Genomic DNA, 16,517 nt, shown 5'->3' with positions numbered 1-16,517 from the left:
ATATCCAATCTTGCTGGGTCACAGGAAGGCTTTTGGGGACAACAGCAAAGAAACAGGAGGAATCAAGGCTGTAGTAAGTTTGAGTGATTTTATCTATGGAGTGCAACCAGGTCATAGATATCTGTGCTCATTCCTTCCCACAAATCCATTGGATAAGAACACTATCTCACTCGCCCATTTGTTACCATGTCAAGACCAAGGATTTATTTTGCACTGTAAAATTAACTGAAACAAATTATATTTCCCTTATGGGATAGATCCCAAAGCCTAGGTGTTATTTATTGTACATAGGTAGCATCCACTGCAGGAAGGAAACTAAGACTCCCTTCCCCACTATTCACTCTTTACTCTTCCCCCACTCATCAAAATTACACTTAAAAGGATTTATTGCCAAGGTTGAAATTAGCAAGATAAAGGAAGAATGTCAGCCTTTTTTAGGATATCAGAGATTTCCCCTCTGTCTGAGACTTCCCCATTTTATAAACAAGGAGGATCTTTGTTTTCAAGGCCATCCCTTGATTCACAAGGCAAAAACCACAAGCCCAGCAGAGTGCTGGACCGCAGAGCTCTCCCTTTTGGCCATTTGCATTTCCAAGGTGGGATCTGTTCAGGCACTTTCAAGGAACGAAGGAAGGCTTTCCTATAAAAGGAACTGGGGAGGGGGGATTGACACGTACTTCTGAATAGCTGATCTTTGGAAATAAACTTCTCTGCTTCAAGCAATGGTTCTGTCTTCTTTCAAACCCGGTTAGAAGGGACTTTCTAACGCCATCTTACTCACAAAATCAACATCTGATCTCCTTGCCAAGGAACATATAGTGTGACTACAGCTGTTGTGGTTGATTTGTAAGGTAGCCAATTCTGATTCAATAAGCCTTGCTTAAACTACGGTTTGGCATATGATGTGTATATATGAATTTCCTCGATAAAAGGTCCCTAGCCTGTAAAAAAAAATAAACAGGAGGGGAAAGAGTACAAAAAACGCTGGAAAACGTGGACTGCCAAGTTGCTCTTCTCAGCTCGGTTCAACAGACGGGGAGACAGCAGCTGCGCTCCGGGGATAAGGAGCGGAGGTCAGGCAACGCCGTTCCCGAACAAGCCGCCGGCGGTGTTTTCGCGGCTGGGCTCAGGCAGCGGTGGGAGGGAACCCTTCAGCGGGAATAGCCTCTTGTGCGGGGAGGGGGCGGGCAGGAGGCGGCGCGGAGGGAGGGCAGGCCGGCTTCGGGAAGCGGTGCTCCGCGCTGGGACTGGTTCCTTCGCAGCCATTTTCTGTCCAACCAAACAGCCGATTTGTGGAGGGAGCCAACCAGGGCCGCACTGGAGGTTTGTGTCTGGCTCCGGCCAATGATTGCTAACCGGTTCCACTGCAGGCTCGAATGAAATGTCCGTCTCCCTCCCCGGGCTCTGGCGTTGCCGCCGCGCCGCCGCTGAGGGGACCAGGAAGTGTGGGGAGCTGGAAAAGCGGAGCGACTAGAGCCGAGCGGAGCCCACGCCGGGCCCGGCTGGCTGCCTCCCTCCCGCGTCTTTGTGCCGCGTCTTCTGCGCCCGCCGCGAGGGGAGGGGAAGGCGAGATGGCGGCGCTGGCCGGCCGGGCCCTGGGAACGCGGGGGGCCGAGAACGAGGCCCACGCAAGGCGGCGGCGGAGCAGAGCGCGGCGCCTCGTCCGGGGTCGCCTCCCGTGCCTGCGAGCGAAACCGGCCTCGCCTTCCTTTTTTTCACCTTCGCGCCCTCTTCCCGAGGGGGGCAGAGCAGGCGAGAGAAGGGACCTCCGCGGGGTCCCCTGGCGACGAGGACCCCTCTGTGCCACCCCTTGCTATTTGGGGGGACTGCCGTACCCTCGGGGGCAGCCTCCCCGTTTCACCACCCCCCCAAGGCCCCTTTCCCTCCTTGGGTGGAGTTGGGTTTGTTTAAGTCGATCCGCTTTGTCTGCTTCTGGCTTCGCTCGGCCTAAAGAAGAGGGATCGCGGGGGGGGGAGACCTTCCGGAGGGTTTGTCCCCGCGCCTCTGCCCCGACCCAACGTCGTGCTGGTCGGCATTTCGCGGTTACAGGAGTGGGTCCGAGGGGGAAACTAAACGCTGTCAGAAAGCTTTCCCGCAGTCCCAGCCCGGAGATGCTTCGTCCTGCTGTCCGGGCATCGCGGCCCTAAAGGTGGGTGGGAGCCGTGGGGCTGTATGGCCCGAAAGCGTTTTCTCCGGATCGGTGCTGGATTGTTTTTCTCTGCGCATTATTAGCATTCAGACGTTGCTGTTGTTTCTCTTGTTACATCTCCCACGTGCGTCTCCTCCACCCCCAGTTGTCAAATGTCCTTATCGCTGGGGCCTAAAAGGATTCAACCCATCAGATCAATATACAATTCTGAGCAAGCCTTTTCTCTAAAACGCACACACAACTATAGCAGACCAATATTGTTGAATCAGGGTTTTGTTATTTTTTGGCCAGCCTGCCTGCCTGCCTGCCTAATTTTCACATGCAGCCATGTGAGTAAAATGCTTGTGAGCCTATCAGAGTGCAAATATTTCATCAGACTTCTCTGGCTTATTTTTTTAAGGGAACCTTGCATATTTTCTCTGGGTTATGATTGTTTTATTTATTTAGACAGAAATTTATTATTATTAAAAGTATTTATCCATTACAGAGAAAGTATATGACCTGTTAATTCCCAGAATTACTTATTGATATTTATTAGAAAATTCATAGGTCTAATACATATCTTCTCTTGTGTTTTGCTCATTGGTAAACAAATAAAAAAGACTAACAGCTCTCAAGCAAATCATGGATCTCAAGTGAGGTTATTCTTAAAAGTTTCAACATAAATCATTCACTGAATGAGAAAATATAGACAAATTAATCTGTCCAATTGTCTATACTTTGTTAGACTTGAGATCTAATGCATGTAGTCCTTAACTTATAATAGCATTTAGTGACGGTTCAGTTAACAATGGCACTGAAAAAATAATATGACCATTTTTCACACTTACGACCACTGCAGTATTTCCATGGTCACATGGTCAAACTTCAGTTGCTTGGCAATTGACTCATATTTATGATGATTGCAGTATCCCGGGGTCATGTGTTCATCTTTTGTGACCATTTGACAAGCAAAGTTAATGGGGAAGCCAGAATCACTTAACAACTGTGTTACTGACTTAACAGCTACAGCGATTCACTTAACAACTGTGGCAAGAATGGTCATAAAATGGGGCAAAACTCACTTAACAAATGTTTCAGCAACATACATTTTTGGCTCAATTGTGTCGTAAGTTGAGGACTACCTGTATATGCTTATTGGTGGTGGTTCCTTTTTTGCCTTGTAAAATACTGACCTTCCAACACACACATGCATGCACATAGATGCTTTTGCAATTAAGAACATGCCAAATAAATAAAACCTGGAATAGTTGCATCCTTTGTCAAGTATAATTTTAAAAGGGCATAGAAAACTGAAAGGTATAATATTCAATATAGTCAGTAATAAGCAATGTAATTATTGTCTTTTTAAAAATAACTAAAAATATATGTACTTAAATTTATATAAAATAAATTAATATACTGTTCATAATGTACTGTTATTGAAAAGACAGCTTGGGTTAGTTTCCTAACATTGCAATTCTATAAATAAATTCATGATATACTTGGTGAAAGATATCAAAGATTGATTATCTTTGCAATGGGATACATTTACTTAGAAGTTAAATCTAATTGACTTTAATGAAATCCATAGATAACAATGTGTAGGATTAGAACTTTAATGTCTGAGATCTAACTTTACAAAGTACATTTTTCTCAAAATGTAAAAATGGTTTCCCTACCCAATTGCATAATAGAAATTAAATAATTCTATTATAAATTAAGATTTATAAAAAATATATATGATAAGGGCTCTTTTGGCACTTTCAGATGTGACAGCTGATTTTAACACATCTTGAAAACTTGAGTAGGGTTACACTAGACAGGACTGAAATATTGGACTAGGAAGGACCAGGACTATAAGCTAGAGAAGTTGGGAAAAAATATCCCAGAGGGATGCCACTTTTCTAGTGATATCAAGTAGTCTATGTGGACATATCCAGAAGTATTGTCTACATTAGGGAACAACCAGTTCTCAGTAATCTGCCATGGTTTGTTGACATGTCTTCTTCCTCTTGCTGTTAGGATCTTGTCTTCACTCTTCCTATTGACTGTAATCACTGGGGTGGGAAAGGCTGGATCATTTGCAGCCATTCTCTGAGCAGAGAAGCAAGCACGGGCAAGTGTGCCCTGGGACTCCATTAGGGATACCAGTGCAGCTAACCATTCTCTTCCAGCTGGAATGATAGAGAACTGTTCTGGTACAAATATCTGACTCTTGTCAAGCAATCCAAAGCAGGTTGTTCTGTGGTCTGGTGCTATAATGTATCGCTCTTCAGTTTGCAAAGGAAAGACTGTAGTAATTTGGCATGTGATGAAAGCAGCTCTTTAACTGAATGCCCATCCCTTTCAGCCCACTTCTTTCACACTCCTCTTTGGGCATCCTATGGGTCACAGTGTGGCTATCTATAAGCCTCTTACTACTTCCATCCACTTCAAGTGCTTCAGGTTAGAGTAGTTTTATTCCAATATTGGCCTAGTAAAACAGCAGTAGATGATGGTTCCTTGGGGGGGGGGGAGTTGAGATTTTCTATTGCTGTTTAAAACCCAAAAGGACCAAAACAAAGGTAATAGTGATGGAGATACATACATTGTCAAAAAGAAGGAACTCCCCCCCATTATTAAACTATTATGAAATATTACGATCCTTATTTATAGAAGTCGCAGTAATTCTTTTTAAAATTCAGTTCAATGCTTCTTGAAGTGGAGCCAAAGCATGAAATATTTACACAGAGAGAAACAACACTGTTTTGTGAAGAATTTATGATTACAGTATTTAATGAACAGTGGCATCTATCATACAGAATTTAATGCCCTGAGAAATACTCAGTTATTTGAAATAGTGGATAATTAAGTATTTATGTGTAAGCCTTTAACATTTGATATGTATTTGATAACTTCTGAAATACTTCAGTTTGTATTAGTGCCCCACAAAAGAATATAGTAGGTTGCGTGGGGATGATAAATGCCATACCATCACACATGAATAATAGTATCCCTGTGTGCTAAAACAATTTAGTAAATAGATTGAACTAAATAATAAGATATGCAGTGGGAGTTTCTTAATATATCTGAAAGTTAAAGTTCAGATATAGATATCTGATATATATGATATTATATATATTTCTAATCATAATGGTAATAATGTATATATAGCCAATGTTTATTTTACAATGTTATCTTATTGTAGATGGATGGTGATAATTCTACAACAGATGCTTCACAGCTGGGAATTGCTGGAGATTACATTGGTGGTAGTCACTATGTGATCCAACCTCATGATGGTAAATAGTATGTTGAATAGAATGTATTGATTCTTCAATGGGTAGAATTGCCCGTTCTCTCCTTTCTTGATATCCCTTTCTTTTTGAAATACCTTTTCTTTCTTCCTATACAGTAGGAGATATAAATAATTTGTTTAGTGTCTGAATTAAAATGTTGAAAAGAACTTTTTTAAAGGAAGACCAAAAACTGCATAAAGTTAGTTCAAGAATGACATCTTGCTCATAGACTGAGCCTGCCCACCTTGATATAAGTTATGCCTCAGGCTTAATATTGCTGGTGGTATTAGGCTAGTAGCATGGTCTTTTCATTCTTAGAATGCTGAAATGTTAAGTAAAAATATGAAAGAAAAACCAGTAGTTTTTTTTAATGCATTTAAAGGAGAGTACAGGTAGTCTTCGACTTATGACCAGTAGCTTAGCAACCATTCAAAGTTACAGTGCACCTTCCTGGAGGTACTTAAAATCCGGATTTGAAGTTGATGGCTGCCACTCCCCATTGTGGTCATATGACCATATTTTGTGTGCTTAGCAATTGGGCCACCTTACAACCATTTGCAGAGTTCCATAGTCACATGATGTCCGGCAAGGCTGTATACTGTCACTCTGCCTATTTAACTTATATGCAGAGCACATCATGAGAAAGGCAGGGCTAGATGAATCAAAAGTTGGAATTAAGATTGCCGGGATAAATATCAACAACCTAAGATATGCAGATGATACCACTCTAATGGCAGAAAGTGAAGAGGAACTAAAGAGCCTCTTGATGCGGGTGAAGAAGGAGAGTGCAAAAGTTGGCTTGAAACTCAACATTAAGAAAACCAAAATCATGGCATCCGGCCCTCTCAATTCCTGGCAAATAGATGGGGAAGAAATGGAGGTAGTGACAGATTTTATTTTTCTGGGCTCCAAGATCACCTCAGATGGGGACTGCAGCCAAGAAATTAAAAGACGCTTGCTCCTGGGGAGGAAAGCTATGGCAAATCTAGACAGCATACTAAAAAGCAGAGACATCACCCTGCCAACAAAAGTGCGTATAGTCCAGGCCATGGTTTTCCCAGTTGCAATGTATGGCTGTGAAAGTTGGACCATAAGAAAGGCTGAGCGCCAAAGAATTGAGGTCTTTGAACTATGGTGCTGGAGAAGACTCCTGCGAGTGCCTTGGACTGCAAGGCGTTCAAACCGGTCAGTCCTAGAAGAGATCAACCCCGACTACTCTTTAGAAGGCCAGATCCTGAAGTTGAAACTCAAGTATTTTGGCCACCTAATGAGAAGGAAGGACTCACTGGAGAAGGGCCTAATGCTGGGAAAGATTGAGGGCAATAGAAGAAGGGGACGACAGAGAATGAGATGGCTGGATGGAGTCACTGAAGCAGTAGGTGTGAACTTAAATGGACTCCAGAAGATGGTAGAGGACAGGAAGACCTGGAGGAACGTTGTCCATGGGGTCGCGATGGGTCGGACACGACTTCACAATTAACAACAACAACAACATAGTCACATGATGTGTTCTATGACAGTTTTGCCGAAAATCAACATCTACTTCCAATTTTCAGCAAAATCACATCCATAGCGAATCAGTGGTTTGCTTAACAACTGCAGCGTTCACTTAACAATCATTACTAAAAAGGTCATAAAATTGGTCATGTGAGTGACCCAGTTTACAATGATCAAGAGTTACAATTTTGATGAGCAGGGTCCATTACTGTTGTAACTCAAAAGGGTTATATAAAGTAAGTGTAGATTTTTCAGTTAGGTAGCAATGCATTGATTGATGTTCCTGATCATGTAATTAATATTTATATGTTTATAAATTTATATTTTCTTAGATACTGAGGACAGCATGAATGATCATGAAGACACAAATGGTTCCAAAGAGAGTTTTAGAGAACAAGATATATACCTTCCTATTGCAAATGTGGCAAGGATAATGAAGAATGCTATACCTCAGACAGGAAAGGTAATATATGTAAAATAAATCTTTGATAGTATCCCATATTTTAAATCATTAGTTTCTGTTAACAAGCAAGAGTTCCATATTGTCCAGAATAGAAGTTTGCATTTTCCTCTTGTGAGGAAAAATAAGTTTTAAATTCTGAGACAGTTTTCATTATCTTAAAAGAAGATGGCCAGGTCGTTTTTCATATTAAGAAGAAAACACCAATAATTAATAGTTTGTAGAAGAATTCCTTCAATGAAAGAACATTTATTTTTCATTTAGTGGCACACAAAGCATTTTGAATTTCAACTATTTTCAATAAGGATCATCCTGGCTGCTTTGCAAACAGATTACTTTGTTTATTTTGGAAGCGTTTAGAACTTAAAAATATTTTCCACTTTCCAATTCTCTGTATAAAATGCATATTTTTGTCAACAATCTTTCTTGATATACTTAAGAATTAATTGAGATTAAGCTGGGTAGCATGCTTTATTTATTATATTATTTTAAGCATTAATGCCTTTTAATATAATTAGCACTGATAACTAGCTAGATTGGCTCTTTGATTAGACATAGATGTCTATGGAGCAGGATGAGTTTGTAAAAATGGTTCTGCAACATTTCTGCTAGAGTACATGGTACTTCTGTTAGGAAGTATGATTTGGGGATTTGGCACAAAGATATCAATATTTTAGTATTCAGCTCTAATTTGCTTGTCATCTGAATCAGATGGGACACTGATTAATCAAGTGAAATGTCAATCGTACTTGAATCTAGTAGCAACATGGATGAGAATCAGCAAACCAAAGCAAAACTCCAGTAAAATGGATGCCTTGTGATATAAGTTTCCTGTGTCCAGGAATCTGTTACATACTCTTGAACAGAAGATGTGTCATTTGGTTGTTCTTGATCCAGATGTATTGTTTGGGACCGCATCACCAACTTTTATTAGCATGAAGAATCTTTTACCAGCTTTAACCATCCTTAAATAAGGATGGTTATCTCTGATCATAGAAAATGTCAGCTGTTATGGAAGATGCATAAATTTCTGACAGGTTCAGGTAGACTTGATTATATTACATTGATCCTGAGGAAGCTGAATGGGTTGCTAGTTTGATTGCCAGTCCATGTCAATGCCTGAGTTGATCTTTAAAGGTCAAAATATTTTTGGGCTTAAATGTCTGAAAGAACATACCTCCCTGTATCTGCCTGCCATGTTTTTATATTTTATTATGCATTTATTATTATTATGCCTTTTTAATATTTTTATTATGTTTGGGGGGTTATTATTTTTATCTCATGGGAAAAGTTTAAAAATATTGTATATTGTGTATATTTTAGATTGCTAAAGATGCAAAAGAATGTGTGCAGGAGTGTGTCAGTGAATTCATCAGTTTTATTACATCAGAAGCAAGTGAGAGGTGTCATCAAGAGAAACGGAAGACCATAAATGGAGAAGATATTCTCTTTGCTATGTCTACTCTGGGGTTTGATAGCTATGTTGAACCTTTGAAGTTGTATCTTCAAAAGTTTAGAGAGGTTTGTAATTCTGTTTGCAATTGTTTCATTGTGTGTTTATATATATTTGTATTGGAAGTAAAGATCGCTGGGTAATTGTATGTGTGTTTTTTTAAAAGAAGACCATTTTTACCTGTTCTGCAATGTTTTGTAAAGATTTTCCTTTACCTATACAGGTGTATTATTTATAGTAGAAAAATAGTATTTGTGTCACATGGACTAGACTAAAAAAGCAGCTCATATTTACAAATTTGTTGTTTTAACAATGTAGGTTAACCAACATTTGCAGTAAAGTGTTGTATAATTTAATGTGTTAGGTTTCAAGAAGAAAATGGATGAGAATCTCCACAAAATCAAACTAAAGTGTATAAATTTTGACACAAGCAACCTTTCTTCTCTTCCCCCTTTAATTTGCACTATGCTCTGTTGCATAGGGGTCTGGGTTTTTGTGGTCTTGCTTCACATCTGTTTTACTTCTGCTTTGTTTACCATAGTGCTAAGAATGCACAGAATGGAGGAGAGCTGAAACATATGCATCTCATAATAAGGAATGGTGCTTGTTGCAGTTTCTTTCTGTAAATAACTATTCATAGCAAGTTGGAAAGCAGAACCACACATCAGCCTCTGGTTAAGACAGAATGAGCTGGCAGTAGGAAGCCAACTGTTGGGAAAATTCTTCGGAACATCTACCTAATTTTCCATTTTGTCTAAGATGCTTACCCAGAAAACCTACTATATGAATATTTAATATGATAAATGATGGGCAAAATTAACAGTCTCCTATTAGGAAAAGTATTTTTTTATAAAAGAGAAAGAGATTTCAAACTTATAGAATTGTATTGTGAATTCTAGAATATACATGTGTTATATGTAAAATATTACTGTTTTTCAAGGCAATGAAGGGAGAAAAAGGCATTGGTGGAACAGTTACCACAGCAGACGGCCTTAGTGAGGAGCTCACAGAGGAAGCATTCAGTAAGTACTGTGTTACTAATAGTGACGGGTGCAGATGTGGTGATTGTTGCCTAATACTTAACGATTAAATAACCTTGTTAATTGTATTGAACTATAGCCAGTATTTATGTGACAGTTTAATGGCAAAGTACATGCAATCCACAAAATATCGATGCTATATGTAGGTAGTCCTTGGGTTTAGAGACTGGGCAGTTGGGACTGGGATTGTTGCAGCTGTAAAGCGCAAAGTCACGTGTCCTCATCACTTAGTGATAGCAATCCCAACAGTTCAGGGTGCCATAATATTTCTAAGTTCCACAGATCATTAAGCAGAAAGTGCCAGGAGTCCCAGGTAGGTAGCATGGGGTAGAGGGGGAAATCCTGCGCAGGCTGCACATGAGTCCAGGGTGGCCAGGGGACTGGAATCATCTGTGACCTCCCCTGCCAACTTCCACATTGACTTTGCTTGTGGGAATCTGGCAGGGAAGGTTGCAAATGGCAATCGTGACCATGTCTGCCTGAAATGTTATAATTGTGAGCCAGGCAATCAAATGTGATCAAGTGACTGCAGGGATGCTGCAATGGCCAGAACTTTGAGGATTGGTCATAACATTCATTTTTTGCAGCCTCACTGTAATTTTGAACAGTTAGTGAACAAATGGACATAAGCTAAGTACTATCTGTAGTTTGTTCGTGAATCCTCGAAAACAAGATTGAAACTAAATGAACTAAGTTATACTGAGTGACTTACAATTTTTGAGCAAGTTTTCATATGGATCTATTTCACTTGTTCCCATCACTGTAACTTACCGAAGCATGTAGAAAAAAATTATTATTATTCTAATATCCCTGAATTGCAAATAGTAAAGTCTTTGACCTCAAGCCAGCATTGTTACTTATTTAAAATAATTATATCCTGTACTTGCTGGTTATAATGAAATAAAAAGAATAAAACAATACAACTAAGTAAAATTAAATTGAAAATGAATTTGAAATACTCAGTTTAAAATACACAATTGTTTATCTGAAACTTGGTACAACAGTGGTGTAATTTACCTAAAACTAACCATGCATTCCTCTTTAAGACAGAATCTTTTTAATAAAGGTTTCTGTAGAAAACAACTGTTTCTTTCATCATGGGTTATGTTTAAATTATGCAGAGTTCTCATGTCTCACAAGAATGATCCCATTGTAAAAACATTTTTAAATAGCATTCTTTGCATTTTGATAAAAGGTGTGTGTCTCCTTTTGCATAGAGTTCATTGAGCTTTTAATTAGATATCTTCCACTAGTTTTGAGCTCTGCTTTTTTTCGAGTAGAATACAGATGCTTTTGAGTGCATGAAGATAATTATTAATTGTACATACTTCTGGAATTTAGAAAGTAGGTCTAAACAGGCAGGGAAGGAGGAATTCTCTAATAAAACTTTATCACAACAGAACTGCATTAACTGGACAGTTGTTTTCTTCATTGAATTATATTCCAAGTATTGAATGACTGTATAAAAGAATTACTATACTGATTAGACAATCATTTGAATGCAGATCAAAGCATGAGTAGGCATTGCTGATAGAAGCTTGCCCAAAAAGGTTCATCTGAAGGTCAGATGATCCTCCTGAATGAGAGGAAGAATATTTGAAAGTAAGGCAGAGAGACCTCTGTATAAGCACCATACAAAAGAGGCATCTAATTTTTAATAATTCATGCTGTCTCTATCACTCTCCTGCAACACAACACATATAGAGGTAATCCTTGACTTAATACCAGTTCGTTTAGTGAATATTTGAAGTTACAACGGCACTGAAAAAGTGACGTGTTTTTCACACTTATGATTCTTGTGGCATCCCAATGGTCATGTAATCAAAATTCAGATGCTTGGCAATTCACTCCTATTTGTGACTGTTGTAGTGTCCTGGGGTCATGTGATCACCTTTTGCGACTTTCTAACAAGCAAAGTCACTTTACAACTATTTCTAACTTAACAACTGCAGTGATTCATTTAACAAATGTGGCAAGAAAGGTCACAAAATGGAGCAAAATTCACTTAACAAGTGTCTCACTTAGCAACAGAAATTTTAGGCTCAATTGTGGTTGTAAGTAGAGGATTACCTGTATTTTGTTTGAATTTTAAAATGCTCAAACTTTGGGAGTGGATTGGTGGAGGAAAGAATATGGAGTAGCAAGTGATGACTGTAGTTAGTAGACCTACAGTGGGGCAAAAAAGTATTTAGTCAGCCACCAATTGTGCAAGTTCTCCCATTTAAAAAGATGAGAGAGGCCTGTAATTGTCATCATAGGTAGACCTCAACTATGAGAGACAAAATGAGAAAACAAATCCAGACAATCACATTGTCTGATTTGGAAAGAATTTATTTGCAAATTATGGTGGAAAATAAGTATTTGGTCACCTACAAACAAGCAAGATTTCTGGCTCTCACAGACCTGTAACTTCTTCTTTAAGAGGCTCCTCTGTCCTCCACTCATTACCTGTATTAATGGCACCTGTTTGAACTTGTTATCAGTATAAAAGACACCTGTCCACAACCTCAAACAGTCACATTCCAAACTCCACTATGGTGAAGACCAAAGAGCTGTCGAAGAACACCAGAAACAAAATTGTAGACCTGCACCAGGCTGGGAAGACTGAATCTGCAATAGGCAAGCAGCTTGGTGTGAAGAAATCAACTGTGGGAGCAATAATTAGAAAATGGAAGACATACAAGACCACTATAATCTCCCTCGATCTGGGGCTCCACGCAAGATCTCACCCCGTGAGGTCAACATGATCACAAGAACGGTGAGCAAAAATCCCAGAACCACATGGGGGGACCTAGTGAATGACCTGCAGAGAGCTGGGACCAACGTAACAAAGGCAACCGTCAGTAACACACTACACCGCCAGGGACTCAGATCCTGCAGTGCCAGACATGTCCCCCTGCTTAAGCCAGTACATGTCCAGGCCTGTCTGAAGTTTGCTAGAGAGCATTTGGATGATCCAGAAGAGGATTAGGAGAATGTCACATGGTCAGATGAAACCAAAGGAGAACTGTTTGGTAGAAACACAACTCGTCATGTTTGGAGGAGAGAGAATGCTGAGTTGCATCCAAAGAACACCATACCTAGTGTGAAGCATGGGGCTGGCAACATCATGCTTTGGGGCTGTTTCTCTACAAAGGGACCAGGACGACTGGTCCGTGTACAGGAAAGAATGAATGGGGCCATGTATTGTGAGATTTTGAGTGCAAACCTCCTTCCATCAGCAAGGGCATTGAAGATAAAACGTGGCTGGGTCTTTCAGCATGACAATGATCCCAAACACACCGCCCGGGCAACGAAGGAGTGGCTTCGTAAGAAGCATTTCAAGGTCCTGGAGTGGCCTAGCCAGTCTCCAGATCTCAACCCCATAGAAAACCTTTAGACGGAGTTGAAAGTCCGTGTTGCCCAGCGACAGCCCCAAAACATCACTGCTCTAGAGGAGATCTGCATGGAGGAATGGGCCAACATACCAGCAACAGTGTGTACCAACCTTGTGAAGACTTACAGAAAATGTTTGACCTCCGTCATTGCCAACAAAGGATATATAACAAAGTATTGAGATGAACTTTTGATATTGACCAAATACTTATTTTCCACCATAATTTGCAAATAAATACTTTCCAAATCAGACAATGTGATTGTCTGGATTTGTTTTCTCATTTTGTCTCTCATAGTTGAGGTCTACCTATGATGACAATTATAGACGCCTATAATTGGTGGCTGACTAAATACTTTTTTGCCCCACTGCACAATTGGTGGCTGACTAAATACTTCTTTGCCCCACTGTATATCTTTGAAACCATGCTGTTTTATCAGAAACATTGCATATAATTTGACAGGCTTGTTGTATTAGATGGAACTTGCTCTGTTGAACTGATAGTGATATTTGTTCTGTTTTGTGTGTGTGTTATTAAAAATATTTGCCAGACATAGACAAACAATTATAAAAGAGCAAGATCTCTGCTCAGAGGATAGAGAACCTTTGAGCATGTGTTTCTGTTAAAGTATAGTGATGTACTTCAAAACAGTTATGCTTTTAAACTGAAAATATCAATAGGCACTGTAAAGAATCAATCTGATTTCCAGCTATAGGATGAGACAGTTAATATGCTATTTAATGTTTTTATTCATACTACTGTGTATTTTTATCTTCCAAATTAGTTCACAGTTGAATTCTCGATTTCTTGTTATGAAGGTCTAATATTCAACTTGTATTATCAGGTTGCAGTTCCAATACATATTATGAAAGAGATCAGATTTCATACTGTTCAATGGTAGATATTTAACTTGGATTTGGTATTTAATTCTTCATGAGCAGAAATCTTGTAACAATGCTATTTTTCTCATGTAGCTAACCAGTTGCCAGCAGGTTTGATAACTACAGATGGCCAACAACAAAATGTCATGGTTTATACAACGTCCTATCAACAGGTACAACATTTCCTTCCTCTCCTATCTTAATTTTTGTTAAATATTTCCAGTTTTGGTCAGAACAATGAAAAAGTGTGGTATTGTTAAGATCACTACAATAGATTCCACAAACAAAAATGTGTGTCTGGATTGACTTTTGAAATTAATGTGTATTTTTTATTCCCTAGATCCCTGGTGTTCAGCAAATTCAGTTCTCATGACTTGAAAAAGGCTTTAGACACATAAGAAATATGAACAAGGAATGCTAAAGGAAAGAGAAATTGAATTGGCTAGTGAAGAAAGAAGTGTCACTTTGTATATTCAATAGTTGTAATGTAGCTTCCTGAGGCTTGATTGAGATGTGAACTCTGATTCAAACCTTTTTTCATGAGTGATTTTAAAAGAAATTGGATTTTAAAGGTATTAAAATATTTTTTTTGTTTTGTACAAGAGTTTGTTGCTCTGTATAACTCCTATATGCAGTGTATATTGCAATTTACTACTGTCAGATTTGTAGACAGTTTCTTATTTTCATATTGAATCATCTTACTTTTGTAATTCAAGTAAACAGCTGGGTTTAATTCATGTTTACCCTTTGAATAAAACATAAGGGTACAGTTCATTTTGAATGCAAGTTGCCTTTATTATAAAAATTGAGATGACCTTTTGTTTTGTATCTGTCTTGCATGAGTTGAATTAAATATTTATTAATATTTAACTTGAAAGGAAATTCCTCAAATGCCCACAGTTCAAAATAAGTGCTCCCGCTTATTACTTTTAATATAATAATTTAAATAATGGGAATCCAGAAGTAACCAATCTTTGAATCATAGCATTATAACCTTGGACCATGGTCCCTGGGAACTATTTTGCACAAGGTGTAAAAGAATGAAGGTGGGTTTGTCAGGAACTGTTGTCTTGTATGCAGAATTAGTTCTGTGGATTGTTTGGTACCCAATATCAGTGTTAACTGTATCTGGTAGTGCAGTCCCTATTTTGCAACAATTAGAAATATGTAGTAAAGATTTTTTTTTTGTGTTGATCTTTGGACTAGGGATATTCATCTTACTACTTTTGAAATAAATTCCTTTTAATTTATGATTTCTCTTCAAAGAAGTCAGATTCCGTTTGATACTTTATTGTCAGATTACCTCTTTAACATTTCATAATCATGATGTGTGGGACCTCAGAGCTTAATAACTGTGGAAGTTAGAGGGACATGTATTTTCGGGGATGTAAATGGAAGGCTTGAGCATCTATTTGGCTGTTTCCTGTTGCTGCAATAAATTTTAAGATACCTAAAAAAAATAATTGTGATTTGTAAAATGATAATAAGTGAACAAATGCCACCGAGAACTTGAGAATAAAATTGTTGATCAGCAAAGCTTACTCCTGGATAAAAAAGAGCTGCTAAATTCTAAATCATGAAAAGAAAAATGTGATAATCTGATGCTCATCCCTCCAAGGGAACTGGTCTCTATTTTAAATCATGATGGCAAAAATCCTCTAAATCTAAAACACCGAACAAACACATCCCAGCAGTATTTAACATTTGAAAAACAGAAACCTCATATAATTTTTGCTCAGAAGCTGTATAGTCCAAGATAATTTCTTAAAAAAATTGCACCAATAGAGAAAGCATCTCTTTAATTATCTGCAAAAGGTTAAGGGAAATTAATACACGTTTTTGTTTTCAGAAAGCTGTAGATTTGGTGCAATAAAAATAATTGGATCTGAAAAGCTGTTGGAAACTTGGAAAGCAAATTGCCAAATTAATTTTCTAGAAAGTTTTATTTAACTTTGGCTGTCAGTGTTATCAATAATCAGGATTAATTTAGGATTCACCTCATATAAAATCAGATTGATTAAAGGATTTGAAAAAAAAGTTGAATGACTAATTTTTAATAGAGCTTAAGCCATTGCATTGTGCAATACAAGCCTCAAGTGAAATTAAAGCGTAGCAATCCAGAAGAGACACATTTATGAAACTGCCAAACACAACTTGATAAACAAGCTTGCATTTGTGAATTTGCAGTGCACTTATTAAATGACAATGGAGATGCAAATCCTCTTGTAACCACAGAAGATCACTTGATTACTTTGAGCCTGTTACTTTCAGCTCAACTTTACAAAGTGGTAAGGGGAGAAAAATTATGCTCCCTTGAATTCCTAGGTGAAGGGGGGAAATCTGTTTAGCATTTTATTGGTTCTATACTTAAACATGGGCTTTGTGATAAAAGTAACTCAGGAT

General features: G+C 38.6%; 1 protein-coding gene across 3 annotated transcripts; it reads left to right on the top strand.

The window, feature by feature from the left end:
• The first annotated feature begins 1,169 nt into the window (after positions 1-1,169).
• Positions 1,170-15,574, top strand: NFYB (nuclear transcription factor Y subunit beta). 3 transcript variants are annotated; one of them, XM_039338206.1, is made up of 7 exons: positions 1,170-1,323; positions 5,319-5,412; positions 7,239-7,369; positions 8,690-8,887; positions 9,760-9,841; positions 14,208-14,287; positions 14,455-15,574. In XM_039338206.1, exons 2-7 carry the CDS (start codon positions 5,319-5,321, stop codon positions 14,485-14,487), a joined length of 618 nt encoding a protein of 205 aa, XP_039194140.1. In that variant the 5' UTR covers positions 1,170-1,323; the 3' UTR covers positions 14,488-15,574. The 3 variants fall into 3 exon arrangements, with proteins under 3 accessions (XP_039194140.1, XP_039194141.1, XP_039194139.1); XM_039338207.1 differs by lacking the exon at positions 1,170-1,323 and adding an exon at positions 1,370-2,149; XM_039338205.1 differs by lacking the exon at positions 1,170-1,323 and adding an exon at positions 2,172-2,478.
• Positions 15,575-16,517: the final 943 nt, after the last annotated feature.

Source organism: Crotalus tigris, unplaced genomic scaffold (assembly GCF_016545835.1).
Source record: "Crotalus tigris isolate CLP2741 ecotype Arizona unplaced genomic scaffold, ASM1654583v1 scf7180000017694.5664430, whole genome shotgun sequence".
NCBI lineage: Eukaryota > Metazoa > Chordata > Lepidosauria > Squamata > Viperidae > Crotalus > Crotalus tigris.
This window is presented reverse-complemented; position numbering and strand designations above follow the sequence as displayed.

Bases quoted from the DNA above. Each gene is read 5' to 3' on its own strand.
- NFYB (XM_039338205.1), top strand. From the start codon at position 2,302: ATGTCCTTATCGCTGGGGCCTAAAAGGATTCAACCCATCAGATCAATA. The intron at 2,479-5,318 runs GTGAGTAAAATG...ATCTTATTGTAG, and splicing joins TAATTTTCACATGCAGCCAT to ATGGATGGTGATAATTCTAC. The intron at 7,370-8,689 runs GTAATATATGTA...TGTATATTTTAG, and splicing joins CTATACCTCAGACAGGAAAG to ATTGCTAAAGATGCAAAAGA.